The 12,999-nt window shown below is 46.7% G+C and overlaps 1 protein-coding gene across 1 annotated transcript in view; it reads left to right on the top strand.

Annotated features, from left to right (window-relative positions):
* The window catches only part of LOC137562078 (mucin-12-like), a 32,990-nt gene extending 21,639 nt beyond the window's left edge, over positions 1-11,351 (top strand). Inside the window, exons 3-4 of the mRNA XM_068273415.1 lie at positions 5,244-5,421; positions 11,207-11,351. Coding sequence (XP_068129516.1) covers positions 5,244-5,421; positions 11,207-11,351 — 323 coding nt within the window. The remainder of the gene's footprint in view (positions 1-5,243; positions 5,422-11,206) is intronic.
* The last annotated feature ends 1,648 nt before the right edge of the window (positions 11,352-12,999 follow it).

Genomic DNA, 12,999 nt, shown 5'->3' with positions numbered 1-12,999 from the left:
ATACATGCCAAAAGTCTTACGGAAAATTCCGTATTTGACGCAGAGTAGGGCTATAATTCCTACAGGGCAGAAACCACATTGCATTGCTAAACTGGAGGCATAAAGTGCTTTAAAACATCTTGCGTATGTATACATGGATCAGGGAGAGTAAGTAGTGTACAGTTTGGGTATCGCCTTTTCGGAAAAATAATTGGAGCCTGGTATCTTCCACTGCGGTGTCCCAATCGCTACAAATTTTCAGAAGGCTTCAGAGTCCACCAGCTTGTATGGTAACAGCTGGCACTGGCAGGCTAACAGTTCCGCCAAACCAGCTGTCAGACGCCAGGCAGGGGGGTGACTGGCAGACATTGGCTTCTTCTGCACAAATATTTCCTTAACGGACACCTGGCTGCTGTGGGCAGAGGAGCAGGAACTGATCAACGTGAGTGGCAGAGTGGAAGAGGGAGGCTGTGAAAGTTCCAGGGCAGCAGAGGATAAAGTGGCTGAGGATGCTGCACCCGGAGGAGGAAGAGGAGGTGGAGGGTGGCTTTACGTTTGCATTCTGCTTTTCCTCATGTGCTCATCCCATTGGTGTTTGTGCTTCTTGATCAAGTGCCTTCGTAAGTAGTTGTTCCTAGGTGGGCGTTGCTTTTTCCCTGACTCAATTTTTGGTGGCAGATAGTACAGATGGCAATGCATTGCTGTAATCTGAGGCAGACACACAAAAAAATGTCCACACTGGTGAGTTCTGGGTTAACGACATTTTAGTGGTGGCAGCAGCTGGCGTTGAAGGGCGTGTCCCTAGGTGGCGAAACACGCCGTCGGACACTGTCACGAGCTGTTTCCGACGAGCTCCCCCTGCTTCTTACGGCAACTCGTCTCCTCCTCCTTCTCTCTGTCTCCCACTCTGAACTGTTCCTCTGTTCATCTTGTCTTCTGGGATCCCAGCACGGCCTAGAACAGACCTGCATGGTGTCCTACCTCTGCCTGTTATTTCTTTCCATATTGGGGGTATGCGCAGTAGTACTAACAATATTCAATAGTGGTAGACAGTGTGTGTAATAACAAAGAGGCACACAATCAGTGTCAAATACACAGCAGCTGTGTGTGTGTGTCTTACAGGGCTGTGTACTTTAACACACACACAGACGTATCCTATAGTATTTTAAATCACAAATACAGTTGCCAGCTAAGCACTGCTTATGATGATAGACAGAGTGTGTTGGCTTGTAATAGATAGAAGAGGATAGTATAACTGAAAGGCCCAGAAATGACTGTGGCCTGTCCTGTATGCAGTGTCTCAAACACACGCACACGCGTGCGTGCACACGCACACACACACACACACACACACACACACGCACGCACACACACACACACACACACACACACAACATGAGCCTTTAATAGGGCTTTTGTTTTGGGGTGTTTTCAGCAATAAAGAACAGCCTAGCTAGCTGTCCCTGTATCTCTGTGGGCTGTATGTGTGTCACCCACACAGAGAGCTATGGAAGAGTAAGTTCAATCACAAATACAGTGGAAAGATATGCATTGGTATGATACAGTGTGCTGGCAGACAGTGGCGGACTACAAATGCCAGCTGGGAACTGGGGGCTGTACCTATGCAGTGTCACCCACAAAGAGAGCTATGCTTTAGTAAGTTCAATCAAAAATACAGTGGAAAGATATGCAATGGTATAATATAGTGTGCTGGCATAGTAGTACAGCAAGGGCCAGCTGCGACAGACAGGGCTGTATCTATTTATTTATTTTATTTATAAAGCGCCAACATATTACGCAGTGCTATGCAGTGTCACAGCCCGTTTCCACTAGAGCGAATCTGCATGCGTTTTCTGCATGCAGAATCGCATAGCCAATAATAGTCAATGGGCCTGTTTCCACTTGTCAGGAAAACTGAGCATTTTACTGTGCAGGAAAAATCTGCAAAGCAGAGCCATCAGAATTTGCACACCGCAAGGCTAGTGTGCGATTCGCATGTAATGCAATTAATAGGAAATTTGCATGTGTTTTTGCTATGTGAATTTTCATGCAAATGTGCATACGGTGTCATGTAAAATTAATGTAAAAGCACACAGGCACTGATATATTGCATATCGACAAAGATATACAAAAACGCATGCGAATTCGCACTAGTGGAAACGCAGCCTTAGTGTCACACAATTAAAAAAAAACACATCATAAGAATATTAGCCCGCAAAAGATCCTTTTTGGGGTGCTTTCAGCAACAAATTTCAGCAAGGAGCAAGCTAGCAAGCTAACAACAGCCTAACTAACACTTTCCCTATCTCCACCAATGTCACTCCCTTTCTCTCACAACAGCAGCAGACAGAGACTGAGAACATGGCCAACGCTGCTGGGTTTTTATTGGGGGGGGGGAGGAGGAGTCCGTGGGGGAGTGCAGCCTGATTGGCTGCCATGTGTCTGCTGACTGTGATGTAGAGGGCCAAAGTTTAGCCCACTGACAAGGTATAGGAGGCGGGTCGAATGCACTATGTGTTCCCCACCGCGGACGCGAACAGCTGAAATTCATGAAAACTACCCGCCGGGTGAACCGTTTGGGCCATCTCTACTCAGCAACAGCAATTTCCCTCACAGACTGCACTGTCTGAGAGACTTTCCTAGCTCCTCCTATTCCTAACAGTTTAAGAAGGAATCTGCACTATTTAGTGATTTCTTAGGATGTCTGAGACAGTTCTGCATGGATTTCTAGTTTCCACACGTAAAGTTTTGCGCGCATTACATCGCATGCAAACCAGCTTAGCACTGGCGTGCTAAGCATACACTCTAATAGGTTAACAATCAAAGTGCCATAGTTATCAAGTGCAAAGTGCATGTTGTACACACGCTAAAACTTAGCACACGAACAACATAAGCTTTGCACGTGCAAAATGCTTAGCACGCAAGTTTGCACGTGCAAAGCCTTAACATGTGATAACTGAGTTATCACCGGTTAGTGAATCGATCCCGCTGTGTGCTTCTGTGTGTTTTAATGCATGTGTTTTTCCCAGCAGCTATCTTCCATGAAAAAAACAAATTCAATGTGCCATGTTTTGATATTCAGAAAGCCCATCTTAATGCCCACCCACCCCTTTGCCTCCTCGTTCCTCACTGCCCTGCCCCCCCCCCCCCCACCACCACCACTCCCGCAATTCTCTCTGTTCTCATTCATTCCACAGCACCCTCAAACCAGTCGTCACGCTTTCCCCCCAGACCTTCAAGCAAGATCATCCATCAGGCAGCCTAAGCAGGTGCCTGGGGCCTAATGGGTGTCAAGGGGCCCACCTGCCATCTTTTTAAATTACCAAAAGAACCACAAGGGTTGCCAAATCAGCTACCTTGCTGAGGGCCCCATTACATATTAATCCATCTTTGCACGTGCACAATCAGTAATTTCTACCTTTAACCATCTTGCAATGATTGTCAGCGCAACCGTTTTAGGCACAAGTGCTTTACAGCCATGCATGTCTGAAATCCCAGAGCAGCTTGCATTGTAGGGAGGAGGGACAACAAAACATAAACAATTGCAGCCCCTGTCATCTAAGTACCGTAATGGTGTGTTGGTAGTGTAACAGGCGCTAAGTAACCACGTCGTTGCTACGTCTGTGAGTATCATTTGTTAGTGTTGCCACATCTTCTCTTCTTCTCTTGTGGCTAATAAGCCAACAGCAGCACAGCATTTCTTCTTATCACAGATAAAATGTTAATCAGTCAGTGCGACCAAAAGGGCTGCAAAGTCTTTTCTGCTTTAGATTTTTGAACCAGACTTCGTCATGTCTTTTAGTGCCAGTACTTAGGTCTTGCGCCATAAGGATCTAATGTCAGCACGTTTCTCCCAGCCTCCGGTATTAATGTGAAAGCAATCCATATCACACTTGCAAGAGTCCTTGAAATGAAGCATAGGTCATCCCACTGGTCTTTTTGCATGTGCAATTTGACCCAACAGAACCTGTCGAGGTAATCTTTCTGGGTCCATTCTATATACATGACCCAGCCAGCGGAGTCTTCTCTGTTTGAGGATTGCCATGCTACTGGTACAGTGTGTCTTTATGAGAACAGTCTCGTTGCTCATTTTGTCCTTCCATGTGACTCCTAAAATAGATCTTAGACAGTGCATGTGGAAAGCATTAGTTGGTGTTCTTGTTTGGCGTATGTTGTCCAAGTCTCCGATGCATACAAAAGTGTGCTCAGGATGCAAGTCTGGTACACAAGGACTTTGGTGGCAATGGTAAGTTTTTCGTTTCTCCAAACGCGAGCATAAAGCTTCCCAAAGGTTGTTGATACTTTACCAATGCGAGAGTCTATTTCTTTGCTATTGGATAATGCAGGTGTTGTTGTGGAGCCAAGATAACAAAAATGATCGACAACTTCAAGAGTAGCACCATCACGCGTGGTTACAGTGAAATGCCATTCTATTTAGTGAATATGTCACAATGTGCTGGTTTGTTGCTCATGACGGTATTGTTTAACCACCCTGGCGTTCTATTAAGATCGCCAGGGCGGCTGCATGAGGGTTTTTTGTAAATAAAAAAAAAACTATTTCATGCAGCCAACTGAAAGTTGGCTGCATGAAAGCCCACTAGATGGCGCACCGGAGGCGTTCTTCCGATCGCCTCCGGCGGCCAAAATTAACATGGAAGGCCGCAATGAGCAGCCTTCCGTGTTTGGCTTCTCCTGTCGCCATGGCGACGAGCGGAGTGACGTCATGGACGTCAGCCGACGTCCTGACGTCCGCCGCCTCCGATCCAGCCCTCAGCGCTGGCCGGAACTATTTGTTCCGGCTGCGCAGGGCTCAGGCGGCTGGGGGGACCCTCTTTCGCCGCTGCTCGCGGCGGATCGCCGCAGAGCGGCGGCGATCGGGCAGCACACGTGGCTGGCAAAGTGCCGGCTGCGTGTGCTGCTCTTTATTTCGTCAAAATCGGCCCAGCAGGGCCTGAGCGGCAGCCATCGGCGGTGATGGACGAGCTGAGCTCGTCCATACCGCTAAGATGGTTAATGACCAAGTGTGGGGGCTGAAATCCTGGGGGGGGGGGGGGGGAGAGGTGTCGGCTGAAATCCTGGGGGGGAGGGGTGGGGGCTGAAATCCTGGGGGGGGGGGGGGGGGAGTGGTGGGGGCTGAAATCCTGGGGGGAGGGGGGCAGTGTCAAAGTCAAGTTTCACTCAGGGTGTTTACACCATAAATGTCAGTAAAGTGTAAAAATGTCATGTAAATTAATTTAAACCTTTATTGCTGTAATTCTTTGCAGCATCTACAGAAGATTGCATGGTTGCAATTCCTGAGGGCTTCCGAGAGTTCTTCTCTAAGATCATGACTGTGGAAGGTGTTATAGCCTGTGTATCGTATTGCCACCCACTCTCACCCTTTTTTTTCGAATGTAACGGAGGTGAATGCTCTATTGCTAGGAACAAAGGTCCCCAGTGCTCGTGAGTATCAAACAATTTTGATATGTTTATCTGTGTGTTGTTTTTTGCTTTTTTTTGTACTTTAAATGCAGCAAGGACAGCCATACTACCCAAGGAAAAAAAAAACAATATATACTGTATATATGTAGATAACTACTTGTTCTGCTTACGTAAGATATGTATTGCACTGTCCACAGTGAATTTTATGTAGTAAATAAAGAGAAAACTGTTTCAGTCTTTTTCCATTTGTATTGCCTCTGACTGACGCCAATCCTAATGTCATTTCCTCCCTTACTCTTTTTTTCTCCTGCACAGTCATATCTAGCTCGCTTTGTAAACAAGTGAGCACAGCATAGATCGTATTTCAGCAGCTTCACACTGAACTCTGCCCTAAGCCAATCAGTGAGGAGCAGGAATGTGGGAGGGGAGATTACAAGCTTCCTTCTCTCAGCAGAGGCGTAGCTAGGGCTTTCAGCGCCCGGGGACAAAGACAGTTTATGCGCCCCCCCCATGGTGGCAAAGCACAAAAAAGGGCGTGGTCCCGCATCAGAATGTGAGCATGGTCATCGGTGCTGCTATACAAATACATAATAATATGGGAGGACATTAGATTAGGACTATGGTAGGATTAGATTGTGCACTCCTCTGAGGACAGTCAGTGGCATGACTATGTACTCAGTAAAGTGCTGCAGAAGATGTCAGTGCTATATGAATAATAATAATAATAATAATAATAATATGGTAGGACAGTAGACTGTGGCTATGGTAGGATTAGATTGTGAGCTCCTCTGAGGACAGTTAATAGTGATATGACTATGTACTCTAATGTACTGCAGAAGATGTCAGTGCTATATAAATACATAATAATGATCTGGTAGGACATTAGACTATGACTGTGGTAGGATTAGAGTGTGAGCTCCTCTGAGGACAGTCAGTGACATGACTATGTACTCGAATGTAATGTGCTGCAGAAGATGTCAGTGCTATAGACACAGAGACTTGACAGAGAACATTTATTTGGCGCTTTTCTCCTGTCGGACTCAAAGCGCCAGAGCTGCAGCCACTGGGATGTGTTCTATAGGTCTCCTACTGAATAACTGCTGGCTTACTGAACAGGAGGAGCGAAGATTTATTTGAACCCCGGTCTCCTATGTTAGAGGCAGAGTCCTTACAGAGAGTCTGAAGTGACTTTAAAAACAGCTTTTTACCTTATATTCTACATGGGCATGTTTGCCCCAGCTAAAACGCCGCTATCCTGCGTCAGAACGAGGGGTCTTTACCCCCCCCCAAGTCCCCTCTGTGGTGTCCGGGGATCGCTTCCTGTTGAAGCAAGGCTAATGGCCGCAGCCCTGCCTCTCAGCGCTGATCGCCGCCTCTCCCCGCCCCTCTCAGTCTTCCTTCACTGAGTGGGGCGGGGGAGAGGCGGAGATCCGCCGTTGATAGACGCGCATGGAGGCAGAGCAACAGCCATTAGCTCTGCCTCCAGGAAGAGCAAAATCTACGACCAAGTTGGCTGTGGATTTTGCAGGGGGGGAATTGGGGGGGGGGGGGTAAAGACCCCTTGTTCAGCCGCGGGATAGTGGCGTTTTAGCTGGGGCAAACATGCCCATGTAGAATATAAGGTAAAAAGCTTGTTTTTAAAGTCGCTTCAGACTCTGTTTAACCAGTACTCTATCCAGCCACTTGATAGAGCTTCTTCCCCCCAGATACTGGGATAATGGCTGGCTGAATGTATGATAAAATACTAAAAGCTTTAAAAGGAACCAGAGACGAATGGCCAGCTAAAATAGGAAAAGGATTTATACATACCTGGGGCTTCTTCCAGCCCCATAAGCCTGGATCGCTCCCACACCGCCATCCTCCGATTCCTGTATCGGCGGTACCGGGTCCCGTCACTTCCGGTGGACGCGGCCAATTGTACGCATACACAGGGGCTCCCTCCATACCCTTACGCATGCGGCTGCGCAGTATGCAGCCGCACGCAAAGATATATGGAGTGAGCCCCTGTGATGCGGACAATTGGCCGCGTCCAGCCGGCCGACTGGCCAACTCGCGGTAATGACGGGACCTGGTACCGGCGGATCCAGGCAGCGGAGGGCGGCGGCGTGGGAGCGATCCGTGCGTATGGGGCTGGAGGAAGCCCCAGGTATGTATAAACCTTTCCTTCATTTCATATCTGGTTCTCTTTAAGCCTGAAGGCTCAGGGACAGGGTCAGTCAGTTAGTGAAAGGGAATGTATGTACAGTATGTGTATATGACATACATACATTCTGTGATTCCATCCCTGACTGTCTGACCCCTGTCCCTGACCCTGCAGGCTTCTTCAAGCATTTAGCATTTTATCATACAAGTACAGGTAGTCCCCGGTTAACAAACGAGATAGGGATTTAAAGAGAACCCAAGGTGGAATTTAATAAAGTTAGTAGGGCACAGAGGCTGGTTGTGCACACTATCGCCAGCCTCTGTTGCCCTATTGTGTGCCCCCAGGACCCCCCTGCGCTCTGCTGTCCCGTAACAAAAACCACCATGCTAGCGAAACAAAGCGTGTCGCCAGCAGGCTGTTTACCTGTGAGTGTCTGTCACCGCCGCTCCCCTGTCTCCTCTATATCGGTGCTACCCGCCCGCGTCCCTTCCCTCCCGCTGTTTGGAGGAGGCAGGGGAGTGGCGGTTATAGACACTCACAGGTAAACAGCCTGCTGGCGACACGCTTTGTTTCGTTAGCATGGTGGTTTTTGTTACGGGACAGCAGAGCGCAGGGGGGTCCTGGGGGCACACAATAGGTCAACAGAGGCTGGTGATAGTGTGCACAACCAGCCTCTGTGCCCTACTAACTTTATTAAATTCCACCTTGGGTTCTCTTTAAGGTTCGTTCTTAACCCGAATCCGTTCTTAAGTAGGAACGGGTATACTTTTCTATTATAAGTATTCTATTTGAGTATTTACATGATATTAGCAACAGCCACACAATATCTCAGTAATAAGAAGTTGATATCAGTATGGAATAAACCTGAAGAAAAACAATTTATTACAAAAAATATATGTCTGAGCAGAAGGTGCTCAGTGGAATTGAGGTAGATAGTAGAAAAGTATCAGCAGGGTTATGAGTGATCCAAGCTGTTGACAAAAAAAAGAGACCCACTTACCTGGGGCTTCCTCCAGCTTGTAGCAGCCGTCCTGTGTCCTCGCTGCAGCTCCGGTGGCTCCCGATCTTCTCTGCTGGCACAGCCGACCTCGCCAGGTCAGGTTCTGGATCAGCATCTTCTGCGTTTTACGGCGCGGGTCACGTGGTTTCCCCAACGTCATCAGGATGGTACTGCGCAGGCACAGAACTACTGCACCTGTGCAGTACTGTCCTGATGACGTCGGAAAGACCACGTGACCCGCGCCATGGAGCGCAGAAGAAGCTGACTTGGAAGCCAACCTGGTGAGGTCGGGTTCTGCAGCGGAGAAGACCGGGAGCCACCGGAGCTGCAGCGAGGGCACAGGACAGCTGCCACGGGCTGGAGGAAGCCCCAGGTAAGTGCATCTCTTTTTTTTAACAGCTTAGATGTTTCCTTTAAGGAAATAGGCAGGTGCTTTGTGCTATTAATTGATATGAATCCCCAGAGGGATACAAGTACTGATCACGAGTCTACAGGGCATATGTGCTAGACAATTGTGCAATTGCAATAAAACAGTAACATACACACAAGAAAAGTGCTAGTGCAAAGTAACAAGAGTTTCAGTTATGAAAGGGTTAGTGCCAAAAAATTAGGGACGTTGAACTAAGCCTGAATAGAAGAAACTGGCATACCATAGCCGAGAAGAGGAGTGAAGGAAGGGGTTAACATTAGGAATGCTATAGAAGCAGTGATTGTAACAAGAGCCATCCTTCCACAGCTGAAAGGGAAAACGAGCAAGTGACAGGTAGAGTAGAGGCAGCGGGCAGCTTACTCTGAGGTGGCTGAAGTCCGTAGTAGAATATCCCTGTCTTGCTCTACAGTCAGTTTGCTGTGCTTGTATCAGCCAATCCTTAGAGATGCAGAGGCCATTACACTTCCCGGGTGTCCAGCTGCAGCATCCAGCATGTGTATAGCACTCCCCAGCTCACATGTAAAAGTGCAGCTCCTCTCAGTCCCTCTTCACCTGCGTCTCCACATGCGGCTCCCTCCGACAGCTCCCGGGGGGCGCCCTCCATTCCACGACACAGCACAGGCAGCTGCATCTGCTCCGTGTGGATGGCGCACACAGTCCGATCAGTACTCCAGTGAGTCAGTGACAGTCCACACTGGTAAATCCCCGCACGCACGATCCAGCCAGGCCTCCAGCCCTGACTCAAACTTCCCGGGGCTCCAGTGACAGCATCCTGCACGTGGAAGCTGCGTGCACAGCACGTAATGACATGCGCTGGCACCGCAGCTACTCTCAGGAGAATCGGGCAGAGAGGAGATTTAAAAAAACAAACAAAAGGCGGCTGGGCGCCCTTAGGGAGGCGGCGCCCGGGGGCACATGTCCTACCCCGCCCCCCCCCCCCCCAAGCTACGCCCCTGTCTCTCAGGCAATGTTCCAAATAGAGCCAGGCTAACTGAGATATGATTTATTACAACAGAAACATTTCTAATTAGATTGGAATGCTTGCAATGCATGGTCAGGTTGTAGACTGCATAATAAACACATAGGAGTGGGTAAATGGAATTTGATTTTATGGCTGGCAATCCTGCTTTAAAGAGAATCTATATTGTTAAAATTGCACAAAAGTAAACATACCAATGCGTTAGGGGACATCTCCTATTCCCTCTGTCACAATTTTGCCGCTCCCGGCTGCATTAAAAGTAGTCAAAAACAGTTTTAAAAAGTTTGTTTAGAAACAAACAAAATGGCCACCAAAACAGGAAGTAGGTTGATGTACAGTATGTCCACACAGAAAATACATTCATACACAAGCAGGCTGTGTACAGCCTTCCTTTTGAATCTCAAGAGATCATTTGTGTGTTTACCTTCTTCCCCCTGCAGCTCTCACCCACTGAAGAGTGACAGGCTGGTTGTTTCTTCCTGCAGACAGCTCTGCAAGTGTCTGTAATTCCTCAGCATGTGACTGCCCAGCACCTTTCCCAGCCTAACAGAGGACAATTTATCCAGCTTGTAAAAAATAAGAGAGCAGAGTGGCTGCCTAATGTAAATAACACACACGGGAGTGTGCATAGAGGGGCCTGGAGGGGGGCATGCATAACAGATCAACAACACTGAAGAGTTGGCAGCCTTCCAGACACAGGGCGACAAATCCCACAGGGGTTAGATAAGTTGATTCATTACAGAGACTGTGATAGTAGAAAGTGCTGCAGTAAGCCAGAGCACATTAGAATAGGTTTAGGAACTTGTAGGATAGTAGAAAAAAGGATGACATTTTTGTTACAGAGTCTCTTTAAGTCAGAGTATGCAGTAAAATTGCTGACATGCCCCACAACGGCGTAAATTCACATAAAATCTCTATAAACGTGATGGGGTGTATTCGATAAACTGCAGTAAGCAGAATAACGTCCGTGGAGTCCTACCGCACAATGAAAAGAGTAAGGTAAGATAAAAGGTAAGATTTTACGCATGTCATTCTGCTTACCGGTTTAGTAAATACGTCCCAAAGTGTTCAGACTTCACTGGCATTAAAGCAATTTATGTAGCTAGTAAGTGAAATTGCACAGTACATTAGCAACATAAATGATGCATAAATAAAGTGAATTACGTAATTTGTGGCACAAATTGTTTAAAGCAATGTTCTGTGCACCTACCTCAGCTGTTACTTACCATGTCTCTATCATATTCTATCCAACAGATGCCCAAGCAGCGACTATTATTTATACGCCACAACACACTGTACAGAGCCCGTTTCAAAGATTGGCCTCGGCACAGGAATTTCTGCCGGAAGCATAGTTGTACTCATTGCTATATATTACTTTGTCAAGATTAAATATTATTGAAAAAAACTGAAGTGTATCTTCTGGCCAAAAATGTTTAATTTTAACTATGAATAGAGATGAGGAAATGTAATTTTTTTCAGATTTTATAGCCATTACGGTCCGTTTGCAGAGGCTGACCATTTCTTGGAGGGTGGAAGACGTTTCCCACCCGGCCTTTGTACGTTATTATATTTGGTTTTGTTTTCTTGAGTTCTGGGGTGGTTTAATTTCATTGTCCTTGCAGTTGGCGGGGGAACGGTCAGGATGGTTGTTGAGGATCTGTATTTGGTATGGTGTCCTCAGTATTAGGTTATGGTCCCTGTTGGCAAGGCCACATTTAGGCCAAGACCACCTAGGCCATGGCACCAGAGGAATAGAAGAAAAAGACAGGGTCTCTACCTGGATAAATGCAATTGTAGCACTATTTTATTGCACCATAGTGACAAAACCACACGACGTTTCGGCCATCAGGCCTTTATCAAGTGTTACATGACAGAGCTCATGCTCACATATAAATTACATACCTAGAGTAAAAAAACACACCCACAAGGGGCGGGCACATGCTTAAAGAACAAGTGGCCAAGTTTAAAGAGACAGTACAATCATAAAAAACATTTCAGATTGAATTCATCGTTTAGTCCATTGGGTGCTAAAGTACTTAGCTTATTAATCCATCTATGCTCACGTCTGAGCAAGCATGTCTGTCCGTCCATTCCTTCAGTGATAGCGACTTTTTCCAGTACACACAAACGTAATTCGCCAACCATATGTTCACAATCAAAAAAATGCTCTCCTATAGGAGAATCAAATTTTCTATTAGGGTCATTATATTTCCTGTACAGGCAAATATTAATTTGGTGCTCATTTATCCTCACGCTGACCTCACGGTATGTTTGGCCCACATAGCCCATCCCACATGGGCATTAAAAAAAATAAACTACATTAGATGTTACAAAAAATATATGTATATTCGGTTCGAGTATAACTATACTTGCAAAGTTATATCTGTAAAGTCATATAAAAAAAATAGGTGCAGACACTGGCAACATTAAACCATCGACAAAAACCACAAACTACCAAGCCAGTATATGTCGCACACTATTAGGGCTGGAACCCACAAGAGCGGTTTTTTGAGCATTTTGGCAGCGCTGCGATACGCTAGCGTTTTGCCAAAACGCTCAGCTGATGTTAATGGATGGGGCAACTTCCACAGGAGCGTTTGCGTTTCCCAGAAACGCAAACGCAGGACCTGCAGCATTTTGGGAGCGTTAGCGCTTCAATGTAAAGTATTGAAACGCTAGCAGAAACGCTCAGCAAAACCTAAACTGAGCGGTTTTGCTAGCGTTTTGCGGTTCAGCACACTGTAACAAAATTAAAAATAATTCACAGGACCAATCAGGATAAAAACGCGAAACGCAAAACGCTACACAACCGCTGAGGAAAAAAATACACTGTTGCAAAACGCGACCAAAAACTCGCATGAATCCGCTTGCAAACCGCTCATGCAAAACGCTAGCGGTTGCGTTTTGCGTTTGCGGATTTCAGTGGGTTCCAGGCCTGAGTGTAGAACAAAATTCATTTACCATTTAGTTATTGCAAAAATATATAGATTGTTTATTAATTTGTAAGAAAAAAGATTGGTAAAGCATGTATAAGCTTATATCAGTGA

This window comes from Hyperolius riggenbachi, chromosome 3 (assembly GCF_040937935.1).
Source record: "Hyperolius riggenbachi isolate aHypRig1 chromosome 3, aHypRig1.pri, whole genome shotgun sequence".
NCBI classification, from domain to species: Eukaryota; Metazoa; Chordata; class Amphibia; order Anura; family Hyperoliidae; genus Hyperolius; species Hyperolius riggenbachi.
This window is presented reverse-complemented; position numbering and strand designations above follow the sequence as displayed.